This window comes from Entelurus aequoreus, linkage group LG04, assembly GCF_033978785.1.
Source record: "Entelurus aequoreus isolate RoL-2023_Sb linkage group LG04, RoL_Eaeq_v1.1, whole genome shotgun sequence".
Classification (NCBI taxonomy): domain Eukaryota; kingdom Metazoa; phylum Chordata; class Actinopteri; order Syngnathiformes; family Syngnathidae; genus Entelurus; species Entelurus aequoreus.
Genome location: NC_084734.1, coordinates 444,105 through 460,027, shown reverse-complemented (window position 1 = coordinate 460,027; position 15,923 = coordinate 444,105). Strand labels below are relative to the sequence as shown.

The window sequence follows — 15,923 nt, the reverse complement described above, 5'->3', positions numbered from 1 at the left end:
TCCGTGGGACAAATTTTCGAGCGTTGACCGGTCCGCAGCTACAAAAAGGTTGGGGACCACTGCTCTACACAACACCCGGCATTGTCCCACCCACACAACCATCTGATTGGTTACTGGTTATCTGATTGGAGCGCATGTAGTCAGTGCTTAGCGTTTAGCACAGGGATGTCCAAAGTGCGGCCCGGGGGCCATTTGCGGCCCGCAGGTAATTTTTTAACGGCCCCACGGCACATTCTAAAATTACGATGAAAAAAAAATAAAAAAACATAAAAAGTGGTATGAAAGTGCAAACAGGTGAAATGTAACAAGAAAATATTGCATTATTTACTCTAATAACACAAAGCTGCCATGCAGGCTGTTTCTTTCTTTAAAAAAATAATAATGAATCAAAATCAATGTCATTATGAATTATTGACCTATTCAAGGCTCCATTTACTTCACATTAAATATTCCACTTTGAGATATTTTGGGGGCAAAATGTCGCATATTTTTTGGTTGCCATTTAAAAAACAAAGTTTTTTAAAGAAGGGCCTAAAAAGAACAAACAAAAAACATAAACAACAATAAAAGGTATAATTGACGGATAGATCTGACGTTGATCTTGAGACTATTGTGGTAAAAGTTTTTCAAAAATGTTGGATTTATTTTTTTAAACTTTACTGAGCAGTACCCTTTTGGATCCCCAATAATTTTAGTGGGACTTTTTTTTTTTTTTTTTTTTTTTTTTAAGTGTCATTGCTCAAAAAAATAATGAATTAAAATCAATGTTGTTATGAGTTATTGACCTTTTTAAGACTCCAATTATTATATAATCTCAAATATTCCACTTTAAAATTTTATTGGGGGAAAATATTGCATATTTTGTGTTTTTTTCCATAAAAAAACACGGTTTTCCTTGACAAAAATGGCATACAACTTAAATCTTTAAAAGCGTTATATTGACAGATAGACCTAATGTTGATCTAGAGATTTAAACCTTGAATAATAATAATAATAATAATAATACTAAATAATGACACATTTGTAATTTTTTTTTTGACCAAAACCTTTTGGGGTCCCCGGGATCAAGTCTGAGTGGAGGCCTAAATGTATCTTTTTTATACATAATTGTATTGGTTTTTAAAATAAAAAATATCAAAATGGCCCCCCGTTGCTTTGATTTTTCAGTGTGCGGCCCTCAGTGGAAAAAGTTTGGACACCCCTGGTTTAGCAGGTAATCATCAGGCGGCGGACTCTCCCCAAATGATAATAAACACCTCCCAGTCAACTACTAGTAACATCACTATGAGCCCGTTGACCTTCTACAAATATAAACTGCAGCTCAGCCCGCTCGCAGTCCTGGCTTGAGGTGAAGGCTAGTTAGCTTTAGCGTAACGTTAGCTCATTTTGCGGTGTGTGTGTGTGTGTGTGTGTTACGGACAGCAAAGCCCTGTCTGTCTGTTATTTCACTTGACCTTTTTCTGTGTTGATTGAGCTGTGTTGAAGCAGCAAAAAGAGACATTATGTTAAATGAAGAGTTTCTGTCTCTGATAGTTGATATAATAATGTAAGTGCATCATTAAGCCTACATGAACTCCATGGTGTTCAGGGGTGAATAGTCTCTCCTATTGCTATTGTACTATTTTTTTCAGCTATAGTTACATTAATCATTAGTAATGGAGCAGCCTAGTTTTGAATGGCAGGGTCCCTGCTATCACATGTTGATAAAAATACAACATTTACATCAGGGGTCACCAACCTTTTTGAAACCAAGAGCTACTTCTTGGGTACTGATTAATGCGAAGGGCTACCAGTTTGATACACACTTAAATACATTGCCAGAAATAGCCAATTTGCTCAATTTACCTGTAACTCTATGTTATTATTAATAATTAATGATATTTACACTTAATTGAATGGTTTACAAGAGGAGAAAACACGAAAAAAATGACAATTACATTTTGAAACATAGTTTATCTTCAATTTCGACTCTTTAAAATTCAAAATTCAACCAAAAAAAAGAAGAGAAAAACTTTAAAAAAATAATTTATGGAACATCATTAGTAATTTTTCCTGATTAAGATTAATTTTAGAATTTTGATGACATGTTTTAAATAGGTTTAAAATCCAATCTACACTTTGTTAGAATATATAACAAATTGGACCAAGCTATATTTCTAACAAAGACAAATCATTATTTCTTCTAGATTTTCCAGAACAAAAATTTTAAAAGAAATTCAAAAGACTTTGAAATAAGATTTAAATTTGATTCTACAGATTTTCTAGATCTGCCAGAATTTTTTTTTTGAATTTTAATCCTAATAAATTTGAAGAAATATTTCACAAATATTCTTCATCGAAAAAACAGAAGCTAAAATGAAGAATTAAATTAAAATGTATTTATTATTCTTTACAATATAAAAAAATTTTTTTACTTGAACATTGATTTAAATTGTCAGGAAAGAAGAGGAAGGAATTTAAAAGGTAAAAAGGTATATGTGTTTAAAAATCCTAAAATCATTTTTAATGTTGTATTTTTTTCTCTAAAATTGTCTTTCTGAAAGTTATAAGAAGCAAAGTAAAAAAAATTAATGAATTTATTTAAACAAGTGAAGACCAAGTCTTTAAAATATTTTCTTGGATTTTCAAATTATATTTGAGTTTTGTCTCTCTTAGAATTAAAAATGTCGGGCAAAGCGAGACCAGCTTGCTAGTAAATAAATACAATTTAAAAAATAGAGGCAGCTCACTGGTAAGTGCTGCTATTTGAGCTATTTTTAGAACAGGCCGGCGGGCTACTCATCTGGGGCCGTACTTATCAAGCTTCTTAGAGTGCCATTTTACACTTAAGTCCTGAGAATTTGCGAAATTTAGTCCTACTCTCAAACTTAAGAATAAAAGCTTTTTATCAACGTTCTTAAGTCTAAGAATCACTCCTACTCTCCACGATATTTAAGAGACCTTCAGAGGTGTCTTAAGTGGTTAGGAGTTGCCAGCAGGGGATGGCACTGAGGCGAGAGAGACGTGCGCGAACGTTCAGGGAGCGGAACGATGTTCTGGATTTGTGTGATGACGAGCAGCTGATCAAACGGTATCGTTTAGACAGAGCGGGTATTATTTTTGTCACAGATTTAATACTTTTCGATTCCATGTTGATTTCTGCATGTGGCTGCAGTGGGCTAGTATATATAGAGCCACCCACACCCGTTTCAAATTAGTTGCCTAATTAATGAATTGGAAAGAAAATGTTATGACAGTAGCGTATGTGTGTGGCCGTGAGGTGAGTGATGTCAGTGAGTGTGTGGGCGAGAGAAGAGAGGGAGCGGTAGCGTGAGTGCCGGCGGGGACTAGTTTGTTTTGTATTATTTTGTAGTTTATTGTCAAAATATACACTCCCATTGTCCACTTAAATATTTCCAAGATATTTCTTTATTCTTAGACAACGGATTCCCTTCCGTGATTGGTCATTTCTATGGACACAGAAATGACGTCACCTAAAATTGCGTTTATGGCACATAGTAATGTCGTAATTCAGCTCTGAGTGTGACACTTAAGATTCAGTCCTACACTTCGCTGAAAGTGTGAGTAAGACGCTTGATAACTAACTTTTAAGTGCAGCTTTCAGCGAAGAATTTATTTACTCTTAAGTCAACTCTTAGCAGACTTCTTAGGAGTAATTCTAAGAAGCTTGATAAGTACGGCCCCTGGTACTTACGGGCTACCTGGTGCCCGCGGGCACCGCGTTGGTGACCCCTGATTTACATAATAAATCAACTACAGGCTTCCCAAATGCTGTCATAAATTAAGCATGATGAGTTGACTTGAAACTGTTGAATGTTGCACTTTTTATATGTAGAAGAAAAGTTTTGTCATTTTATTTAATCTGAGCAACAACTTGAGGCAGTTTAATGTTGATTAACTTGGGCAGAATTATTATAGTGTTCCCAATGTTAAAAGGATAAAGCCATTGTTTACATATTTGGTAAATAAATAACCAAAAAATTTATATTTTGTTGTCTTCTTACTGTACTGAAAATGAACCGAACCGTGACCTCTAAACCGAGGTACGTACCGAACCGAAATGTTTCCCCCCCTAATCACAGGTGTAGAAGGTGTGCTGACCGTTGTACCTCCATGTGTCTTCTTATTCACTCACAACGGTGTGCTCCAGGATGGATAGTCCACAAAACAAGTCCTAGAAGTCACTGTGACCCTTGATGGCTTGGTTTTTTTTTTCTTTGACAATTACACAGCCCACATGAATAATTGATTAATTGTGGAAAAACTGTTGGAGCGATCGATGGTGCAAAACCACCAAGCAGAGAGGGAAGGTCGGGGAAGGACGGCGGAGATCTTACCTTGTGTGGCAAAGTTGACGGCCAGCAAAGTGGCCAAGACTTTGGCGAAGTTCTCCCCGCTGTACAAACACTCGGGTTCAAACCCCTGCGGAGGAAGAAAGAACATTTGGAATGGGCTGAACACAAATAACAAACCACACTATGGACCACACATGACGAGGACTAGGCTTGTCCCCGTACCAATATTTTGGTACCGGTACCAAAATGTATTTCGATACTTTTCTAAATAAATGGGACCACAAAAAATGTCATTTTTGTCTTTATTTGAACAAAAAATGTTAGTGTACATGAAACATATGTTTATTATTGTCATTTAGTCCTTAAATAAAATAGTGAACATACTAGACAACTTGTCTTTTAGTAGTAAGTAAACAAACAAAGACTCCTAATTAGTCTGCAGTAACATATTGTGTCATTTATACACCTATTATTTTGTAGGGATGATACTCGAAACCGGTTTTCCCGGTTGTTCGATGAGAAAAGAACCGAGTCCTCGGACTCGAATCCCTTTTTGAGAACCGGTACCCGTTATCGAGACCACTATAGTAAAGAAAAAGAGTTGGTTCTTTATTCGAATCCCTCGGAACGAATCCCGTCCCGTAGGGATGATGTTTGATAAGAAATTATCGAGTTCGAGTCTATTATCGAATCCTCTTATCGAACCGATTCCTTATCGATTCTCTTATCGAGTCCAGATAGGTTGTTGTATATGGAAAAAAACACACAATATTTGGTTTAACAAAAGCTCACTTTTATTATATAAGAAAACAATTTAATCTAATAAATAAATAAATATTGACTGTTACCCCCCCCCCAAAAAATACAATAAAATAAATAAATATTGACTGTTGTTACCCAAAGTATATTAAGTGGGATTTTTCATAAAAACAAACATGTACAGTAACACAAAAACAAGCTGTCTCTGTGATCACTATAGGTGTATAAATAATAATATAGTGTTAAATAAAATCAGTCCCTTGGGCACAAAACTGGAAATAATACAACTCTCCAAAAAGTGCACTTCTGCTGCTATTGGAACATAACTGTTTGTTATGATGCTTTGACATTTTTTCACTTTATTTCTTTATTGAAAGAAAGTTCTATGAAGAGAAAAGTTGTTTGCAAATGTGGTTACAATGCTAAAAAATGAAAAGTTAAAGCTAAAAAAAGAAATACGCTTTATTGAGTTAACATTATTTCTTTATAGGGGGGAAAATGTTATGAGCTAGAGAATATAACAACTACACTACCCAGCATGCAACGGGAGTTACGAGCATGCGCGGTAGCCCCGAAAAGTGTTGTTGCATGTCGTCACCCGTGAAAGTAAACGTCAAGAACTCAGCCAACACGCCTCGTCTGCATTATTTATAATTAGACAGACAACACATCTACAGTGTGATTTTGTTTTGTTTACAAGGAAAGAAAAACAAAAGTTGAAAAAGGGAGATATGTTGTATATATATGTATGTGCTGCGGTTGTTTTAAGAACGTTGCGACAGCTGCCGTAAAGGAGGTGCGTTGCTAGCCTGGTTGCTATGTTTCCGGTTGGTCGTAAAAGTGTTCGTCATGTGTTTGTAGTCTGCTCAAATCTCCCAGTAAAGTTATTCGATGGATTATACCTTTTGTTTTGAACTTTATTACACCTTGGAGCACTTTTTCCCGTCCATTTTTTTCCTGCTTTCGCTATCTGCGCCTAATGACTGAGCTACGTGACTGATTTCTTGTGATGTCCTACGGAGCATTTCTGGTCGGGACGGGATTCGTTCCGAGGGATTCGAATATAGAACCAACTCTTTTTCTTTACTATAGTGGTCTCGATAACGGGTACCGGTTTTTAAAAAGGGATTCGAGTCCGAGGACTCTGTTCTTTTCTTATCGAACAACCGGGAAAACCGGTTTTGAGTATCATCCCTACCGTCCCGACCAGAAATGCTCCGTGAGACATCACAAGAAATGGCGTCACGTAGCTCAGTCATTAGGCGCAGATAGCGAAAGCAGGAAAACAATGGACGGGAAAAAGTGCTCCAAGGTGTAATAAAGTTCAAAACAAAAGGTATAATCCAATGAATAACTTTACTGAGAGATTAGAGCAAACACATGAAGAACACTTTTACCACCAACCGGAAACATAGCAACCAGGCTAGCAACGCACCTCCTTTACGGCAGCTGTCGCAACGTTCTTAAAGCAACCGCAGCACATACATATATACACAACATATCTCCCTTTTTTAACTTTTGTTTTTATTTCCTTGTAAACAAAACAAAATCACACTGTAGATGTGTTGTCTGTCTAATTATAAATAATGCAGACGAGGCGTGTTGGCTGAGTTCCTGACGTTTCCTTTCACAGCGTGCTCATTCTTAGCTGCCGGGTGACGACATGCAACACTTTTCGGAGCTACCGCGCATGCTCATCACTCCCGTTGCATGCTGGGTAGTGTAGTTGTTATATTCCCTAGCTCATAACATCTTTCCCCCTATAAAGAAATAATGTTAACGCAATAAAGTGTATTTCTTTTTTTAGCTTTAACTTTTCATTTGTTAGCATTGTAACCACATTTGCAAACAACTGTTCTCTTCATAGAATTTTCTTTCAATAAAGAAATAAAGTGCAAAAATGTCAAAGCATCATAACAAACAGTTATGTTCCAATAGCAGCAGAAGTGCACTTTTTGGAGAGCTGTATTATTTTCAGTTTTGTGCCCAAGGGACTGATTTTATTTAACACTATATTATTATTTATACACCTATAGTGATCACAGAGACAGCTTGTTTTTGTGTTACTGTATATATTTGTTTTTATGAAAAATCCCACTTAATATACTTTGGATAACAACAGTCAATATTTATTTATTTTATTTTATTTTTTGGGGGGGGTAACAGTCAATATTTATTTATTTATTAGATTAAATTGTTTTCTTATATAATAAAAGTGAGCTTTTGTTAAATCAAATATTGTGTGTTTTTTTCCATATACAACAACCTATCTGGACTCGATAAGGAATCGGTTCGATAAGAGGATTCGATAATAGGCTCGAACTCGATAATTTCTTATCAAACATCATCCCTATTATTTTGTACGCATTATGAAGGACAAACTGTAAAAATGGATTATTAATCTACTTGTTCATTTACTGTTAATATCTGCTTATTTTCTGTTTGAACATGTTCTATCTACACTTCTGTTCAAATGTAATAATCACTTATTCTTCTCTTCTTTGATACTTGACATTAGTTTTGGATGATACCACACATTTAGGTATGGATCTGATACCAAGTAGTTACAGGATCATACATTGGTCATATTCAAAGTCCTCATGTGTCCAGGGACATATTTACTGACTTTATAAACATAATATGATTTTTTTAAAAAGGAAAAAAGATTTTGTGACGATAAAAATTATTGATGTAATTGATTTAATCATAGTAGTATCGACTAGATACGCTCTTGTACTTGGTATCATTACAGTGGATGTCAGGTGTAGATCCACCCATGGCATTTGTTTACATTGTGACGCCGGTGAGCTATTGTATCCTCCTACGGTGTGTAGTGAGGCATGTTTACTTATTCCTTGCCCTCCAGTGATAATGCTACTTGTAAGTAGGGATGTCCGATAATGGCTTTTTGCCGATATCCGATATGCCGATATTGTCCAACTCTTTAATTACCGATACCGATATCAACCGATACCGATATCAACCGATACATGCAGTCGTGGAGTTAACACATTATTATGCCTAATTTGGACAACCAGGTATGGTGAAGATAAGGTACTTTTTTTAAAAAATGAATCAAATAAAATAAGATAAATAAATTAAAAAAAATTTCTTGAATAAAAAAGAAAGTACAACAATATAAAAACAGTTACATAGAAACTAGTAATTAATGAAAATTTGTCAAATGAACTGTTAAAGGTTAGTACTATTAGTGGACCAGCAGCACGCACAATCATGTGTGCTTACGGACTGTATCCCTTGCAGACTGTATTGATATATATTGATATATAATGTAGGAACCAGAATATTGATAACAGAAAGAAACAACCCTTTTGTGTGAATGAGTGTGAATGGGGGAGGGAGGTTTTTTGGGTTGGTGCACTAATTGTAAGTGTATCTTGTGTTTTTTATGTTGATTTAATAAAAATTAAAAAAAATTAAAAATAAAAAAACGATACCGATAATTTCCGATATTACATTTTAAAGCATTTATCGGCCAATAATATCGGCAGGCCGATATTATCGGACATCTCTAGTTAAAAGTAAAAAAAAAACCTAATAAAAATTGATCACTTTATGAGTGGGGGACCTTTTGTATACATAATATATTTAGTAGGATCTTATTTAACTTTTCACTGTGATTACTCAAAAATATGAAAGAATTAAAATCAATGGTGTCCTGCATTATTGATCTTTTAAGGCTCTAATTACTAAATACTGCATATTTCAGTTTTACTATAAAAGACAAAGTTATCTTTGACAGAAAAGGCATAAAACTAGGGATGTCCGATAATGGCTTTTTGCCGATATCCGATATTGTCCAACTCTTTAATTACCGATACCGATATCAACCGATACCGATACTGATATATACAGTTGTGGAATTAACACATTATTATGCCTAATTTGGACAACCAGGTATGGTGAAGATAAGGTCCTTTTTTTTTTTAATTAATAAAATAAGATAAATAAATTATAAACATCTTCTTGAATAAAAAAGAAAGTACAACAATATAAAAACAGTTACATAGAAACTAGTAATGAATGAAAATGAGTAAAATTAACTGTTAAAGGTTAGTACTATTAGTGGAGCAGCAGCACGCACAATCATGTGTGCTTACGGACTGTATCCCTTGCAGACTGTATTGATATATATTGATATATAATGTAGGAAGCAGAATATTAATAACAGAAAGAAACAACCCTTTTGTGTGAATGAGTGTGAATGGGGGAGGGAGGTTTTTTGGGTTGGTGCACTAATTGTAAGTGTAACTTGTGTTTTTTATGTGGATTTAATAAAAAAAAAATAAAAATAAAAAAAATAAAAATAAAAAAAACGATACTGACAATAAAAAAAACGATACCGATAATTTCCGATATTACATTTTAACGCATTTATCGGCCGATAATATCGGCAGACCGATATTATCGGACATCTCTACTTGTAAGACACTTACTTACAAGGATTGGTGATTTAGAAGTAGCTCAAACACTGTGGATGGATGTTAGCCGCGTGTCTTAAAGCAGCTCTTCCTGAGGGTGTTTCAGTGTTATAACTTCACCTTTATCTTTACTTTTTACACCAAAATGCGTCCATTCTCCCTTTTCTGTCCACACACTGTGTCTGCTTGTAAGTACTCTGTGTGTGTGCGCTGCCCAACATGCTCCTCTGCTCGTAAAACCAGCAATGTCACCACGTGCCTATTAAAAAAATATATATATGTATAAAATGGGGAAGCGGTACTTTTCAAACAGAGTATAGTACCGTTTTTGATTGATTAGTACTGGTACCGGTATACTAGTACTGGTATACCGTACAACCCTACTAAGGACACACATATTAAAGCACTGAGCACAACAAACACACGCGTGCTGATGTCTCACACAGCCATCTTCTCTCCTCCAGCGTATTTGGTTTCACATTTAAATAAAACATGTTAAATACGGGAGGTAGATTGGTGCTGCTCAGAGAGTGGAGACCATTACATCATCATCATCCTTACACATGCACACCAAGGTGGAGTCATGTGACCACCCGGGTGTCATATTGGCATTTGCATCTTGCTTTCTGAATAAATATACCATTAAAAAACAACATTTTTGTAGGCAAATGCAATATTTTTGCAGTTTTGTACACCTAGTTTTGCAAGTTACCGGCAACCACTTGCGCCAAATAAAATCATTTTGCTAACAGGCAGAAAAGTCATTTCATTCCAAAGCAAGTATAGACACATCCTCTGAGAAATTGTTAAAATGTTCATAAGTCTAGTGGTGAATAAAAGCACTAACTCAAGTTATAAGAATGTAGTTCAATAAAGCAGAACGTGGGGGTTCTTGCATAAAATGAATAAAGTATATTCATTATTGTCATTATTATGCAATTATAATCAAATAATACATTAAGATTAATATTGTATTACATTTTTGATGCAATATAATTAAATTTTCAAGACATTATTGAGTCAAAAGTCTGTGTGTGTGTGTGTGTGTGGATAAAGTACAAGTTGTCACGTTGTGTAAATGCTAAATAAAAAGAGAATACAACAAATCCTTTTCAACTTTATATTAAATTGAATAGACGGCAAAGACAAGATATTTCATGTTCACACTGAGAAACTTTCTTATTTTGTGCAAATATTAGCTACTTTGGAATTTGATGCCTGCGACATGTTTCAAAAGAGCTGGCACGAGTGGCAAAAAAGACTGAGGAATGCTCGTCAATACACTTGTTTGGAACATCCCACAGGTGAACAGGCTAATTGGGAACAGGTGGGTGCCATGATTGGGTGTAAAAGCAGCTTCCATGAAATGCTCAGTCGTTCACAAACAAGGACGGGGGCGAGGGTCGCCACTTTGTCAACAAATGCCTGAGCAAATTGTTTAAGAACAACATTTCTCAACAAGGAATTTAGGGACTTCACCATCTACGCTCCGTAATATCATCAAAAGGTTCAGAGAATGTGGAGAAATCACTGCACGTAAGCCATGATATTACACACCTTGGATCCCTCAGGCGGTACTGCATCAAAAAGCCACATCAGCGTGTAAAGGATATCACCATAAGGGCTCAGGAACGCTTCAGAAACCCACTGTCAGTAACTACAGTTGGTCGCTACATCCGTAAGTGCAAGTTCAAACTCTACTACGCAAAGCCACGGCCATTTATCAACAACACCCAGAAACGCTTCGCTGGGCCCGAGCTCATCTAAGATGGACTGTGGAAAAGTGTTCTGTGGTCTGACGAGTCCACGTTTCAAATTGTTTTTGGAATCTGTGGACGTCGTGTCCTCTGGACCAAAGAGGAAAAAGAACCATCCGGACTGTTCTAGGGTGAAAGTGTAAAAGCTGTGATGGTATGGGGGTGTATTAGTGGCCAAGGCATGGGTAACTTACACATCTGTGAAGGCACCATTAATGCTGAAAGGTACATACAACATATGTTGCCATCCAAGCAACGTTATCATGGACGCCCCTGCTTATTTCAGCAAGACGATGCCAAGCCATGTGTTACAACAGTCATAGTAAAAGAGTGCGGGTACTAGACTGGCCTGCCTGTAGTCCAGACATTGAAAATGTGTGCAGGCTAAAATATGAGACTGTTGAACAACTTAAGCTGTACATCAAGCAAGAATGGGAAATAATTGCACTTCAAAAATGTGTCTCCTCAGTTCCCAAATTTAGGTATGGATCTGATACCAAGTAGTTACAGGATCATACATTGGTCATATTCAAAGTCCTCATGTGTCCAGGGACATATTTACTGACTTTATAAACATAATATGAATTTTTTAAAAAGGAAAAAAGATTTTGTGACGATAAAAAATATTGATGTAATTGATTTAATCATAGTAGTATCGACTAGATACGCTCTTGTACTTGGTATCATTACAGTGGATGTCAGGTGTAGATCCACCCATGGCATTTGTTTACATTGTGACGCCGGTGAGGTATTGTATCCTCCTACGGTGTGTAGTGAAGCATGTTTACTTATTCCTTGCCCTCCAGTGATAATGCTACTTGTAAGTAGGGATGTCCGATAATGGCTTTTTGCCGATATCCGATATGCCGATATTGTCCAACTCTTTAATTACCGATACAGATATCAACCGATATATGCAGTCGTGGAATTAACACATTATTATGCCTAATTTGGACAACCAGGTATGGTGAAGATAAGGTACTTTTTTTTAAAAATGAATAAAATAAAATAAGATAAATAAATTAAAAACATTTTCTTGAATAAAAAAGAAAGTACAACAATATAAAAACAGTTACATAGAAACTAGTAATTAATGAAAATTTGTCAAATTAACTGTTAAAGGTTAGTATTATTAGTGGAGCAGCAGCACGCACAATCATGTGTGCTTACGGACTGTATCCCTTGCAGACTGTATTGATATATATTGATATATAATGTAGGAAGCAGAATATTAATAACAGAAAGAAACAACCCTTTTGTGTGAATGAGTGTAAATGGGGGAGGGAGGTTTTTTGGGTTGGTGCACTATTTGTAAGTGTATCATCCAAGCAACGTTATCATGGACGCCCCTGCTTATTTCAGCAAGACGACGCCAAGCCATGTGTTACAACAGTCATAGTAAAAGAGTGCGGGTACTAGACTGGCCTGCCTGTAGTCCAGACATTGCAAATGTGTGCAGGCTAAAATATGAGACTGTTGAACAACTTAAGCTGTACATCAAGCAAGAACGGGAAAGAATTGCACTTCCAAAATGTGTCTCCTCACTTCCCAAACCTTTACTGAGTGTTGTTCAAAGGAAAGGCCATGTAACACACTGGTAACAATGCTTTTTTTTTTGCAATGTGTTGCTGCCATTAAACTCTAACTTCATGATTATTTGCACAGTGTGAACATGAAATATCTTGTTGAAAAGGATTTGTTGTATTCTCTTTTTATTTACCATTTACACAACGTGACAACTTCACTGCTCTTGTAGTATACCTGCACCATACCCAAAGCGGCATATTGACTGACACACACACACACACACAGATGGCGGATGTTAATTAAGAGTAAATCAATAGAACAGACTAGCAGCCTAGATCAAAGTCCTCGGCGCATCATTCATTTTGTTGTGTTGACAATAGTCGTACATCGCTCACCTCCTCCACGCGTGTAGGAGGAGTAAAACATCACTGCCAGAGGTCACATGACACATTGACCAACAGGCAGCAGCTCTACTTTGCCGAGCGTGAGCACTCACTAACAGATCATCTCATTCAGCCTTCAGCTTGCAAGCACTACTTCCTCTTTGTAGTGCAGAAGTGAAAACACTATGACTGTGTTCTTTGTGCGGGGGGGGGGGGGGAGGAGGAGGAGGAGGAGGAGGGGGGGGAAGACATGATGACATCAGTGGGCTGGCTGGAGAGCCTCAGAAGGTCTAATTATGGGCTTGGAGGAGCCAGCACTTTGCCACTGGCACCGACCACATGATGGGACTCCAGACCTGACCAGGAGCAGATTATTTATAAAGATGCAAGGCAAAAAGGAGGGATTAGTGTCCAGTGTGGCCCTCAGCCAGACCGAGGACACTCCCAACATCTGCTCCACATTCCCTCCAGGAGAGTGGAAGCTAAAGTTCTGGTCAGAAATGTTCATAAAGCAGGTCCGGAAAGTACTCAGACCACTTTGTGTCATGGCAGCCATCTGCTCAAATCAAAAAAGTTCATTTTTATTTCTTATTCATCTAAAGCAGGGGTGGCCACACCTTTTCTGCAAGTGAGCTGCTTTCCAATGTACCAAGTGGAGGGGATCATTCATATTTATCATTTATGTTGATTTATTTATGAAAGAGTGAAAGGTGTTTAATGATAATACAAGCATGTTTCTTTCATGAAGACAAGAATATAAGTTGCTGTGATTGTGATGACTTGTATTGATTGGAATCAGACAGTAGTGATGATAACATACACATTTTACAATGGAGGAGAAAAACACAAAATAAAATAAAATAAAATAAAATGAAATAAAATAAGTTAATTTTTTAAAATAAAAAAATAAAAAAATAAATAAAATAAAACACAAAATAAAATAAAACACAAATAACTTGCATTGATTGGAATCAGACAGTAGTGATGATACCTCCACATTTTCAAATGGAGCAGAAAAAGACAAAAAAATTAAAAATTAAATTAAATGAAATTAAAAAAGTAAATAAATGAATAAATAAGTAAAATAAAACACAAAATTAAATTAAAATAAAACACAAATAACTTGCATTGATTGGAATCAGACAGTAGTGATGATAACGTCCACATTTTCAAATGGAGGAGAAAAACACAAAATAAAATTAAATTAAATTAAATTAAATTAAATAAAAAAATAAAAAATGTATTAATAAAATAAAACACAAAATAAAATATAATAAAACACAAATAACTTGCATTGATTGGAATCAGACAGTAGTGATGATAACTTCCACATTTTCAAATGGAGGAGAAAAACACAAAATAAAATAAAATAAAATAAAATAATAAATAAATAAAAATAAAACACAAATAACTTGCATTGATTGGAATCAGACAGTAGTGATGATAACGTCCACATTTTCAAATGGAGGGGAAAACACAAAATAAAATAAAATAAAATAAAATAAAAAAATAAAAAATTAATAAATTAAATAAAACACAAAATAAAATATAACAAAACACAAATAACTTGCATTGATTGGAATCAGACAGTAGTGATGATAACGTCCACATTTTCAAATGGAGGGGAAAACACAAAATAAAATAAAATAAAATAAAATAAAAAAATTAAAAATTAATAAATAAAATAAAACACAAAATAAAATATAACAAAACACAAATAACTTGCATTGATTGGAATCAGACAGTAGTGATGACAACTTCCACCTTTTCAAATGGAGGAGAAAACACAAAATAAAATAAAATAATAAATAAATAAATAAAATAAAACACAAATAACTTGCCTTGATTGGAATCAGACAGTAGTGAAGATAACATACACATTTTCAAATGGAGGAGAAAAACACAAAATAAAATAAAATAAAATAAAATAACTTGCATAGATTGGAATCAGACAGTAGTGATGATAACGTCCACATTTTCAAATGGAGGGAAAAACAAGTCCTCCATTCTGTCCAATACCACATGAAAGTTTGTCCATCATCCTTTTTATGCACTTTACAAGAAATACCTTGGCGGCAAACTCCCTAGCTTGCTAGCTCGTGTGCGCTAGTTTTTTGAAACTCTTATTTTGTTAGCGCAGGCAGGAAGAAGCTAAACTTTTATTGTGAAGACAGGAACTGTGCAGTCGGTTAATAATGATACAAAGTTATGCAGAGGTGTATCATTCTATAGACAAATTATACTATGTGGGGGGGGTGGGGGGGCTTCTTCTTCCTAGGGGGGGCTTAACATAAAATAATTGAGAAGCATTCAACTACATGTTGTACATTATTGACAGTGTTCAAGAGGTAAGGATGAGTTATATCAAAATCATATTTCAACAAATGCATTTTTGCTGATAAACACTTTCTGACCCACAAGCGTGTGAATGCAAAGTGTTTTGAGGAAGGACCTAGTGAGTTTAAAGTCCAATATTTCCTACTGCCCCGCTACTCTTGACTAGGCATGTATTTGGTTAGGATTTTATCCATACCAATATCGATATTTTGATCGATACTGGTATTAATCGGTAGTCTTATCGGTACTATGTAATTTGTGTAAATAAAGATGTGGAAAAAATTTAATTTTTATTGGCATTTCTTTTAGCGCAAGAGGTTGCGCACCAGCAACATCATGTAACATCTCACAGCAGGGAAGTTTGGTTTTTTTTATCAACGGCTGTTTTTTAAGTCTTAAACAAGTCAACTATGTGTGCAGTGC

General features: G+C 35.5%; 1 protein-coding gene across 2 annotated transcripts in view; it reads right to left on the bottom strand.

Annotated features, from left to right (window-relative positions):
• Positions 1-15,923, bottom strand: part of LOC133648161 (rho guanine nucleotide exchange factor 6-like) — a 119,238-nt gene that overhangs the window by 76,610 nt on the left and 26,705 nt on the right. For both annotated transcript variants that reach the window (XM_062043943.1, XM_062043944.1), the window contains exon 3: positions 4,338-4,422. In XM_062043943.1, coding sequence (XP_061899927.1) covers positions 4,338-4,422 — 85 coding nt within the window. The remainder of the gene's footprint in view (positions 1-4,337; positions 4,423-15,923) is intronic.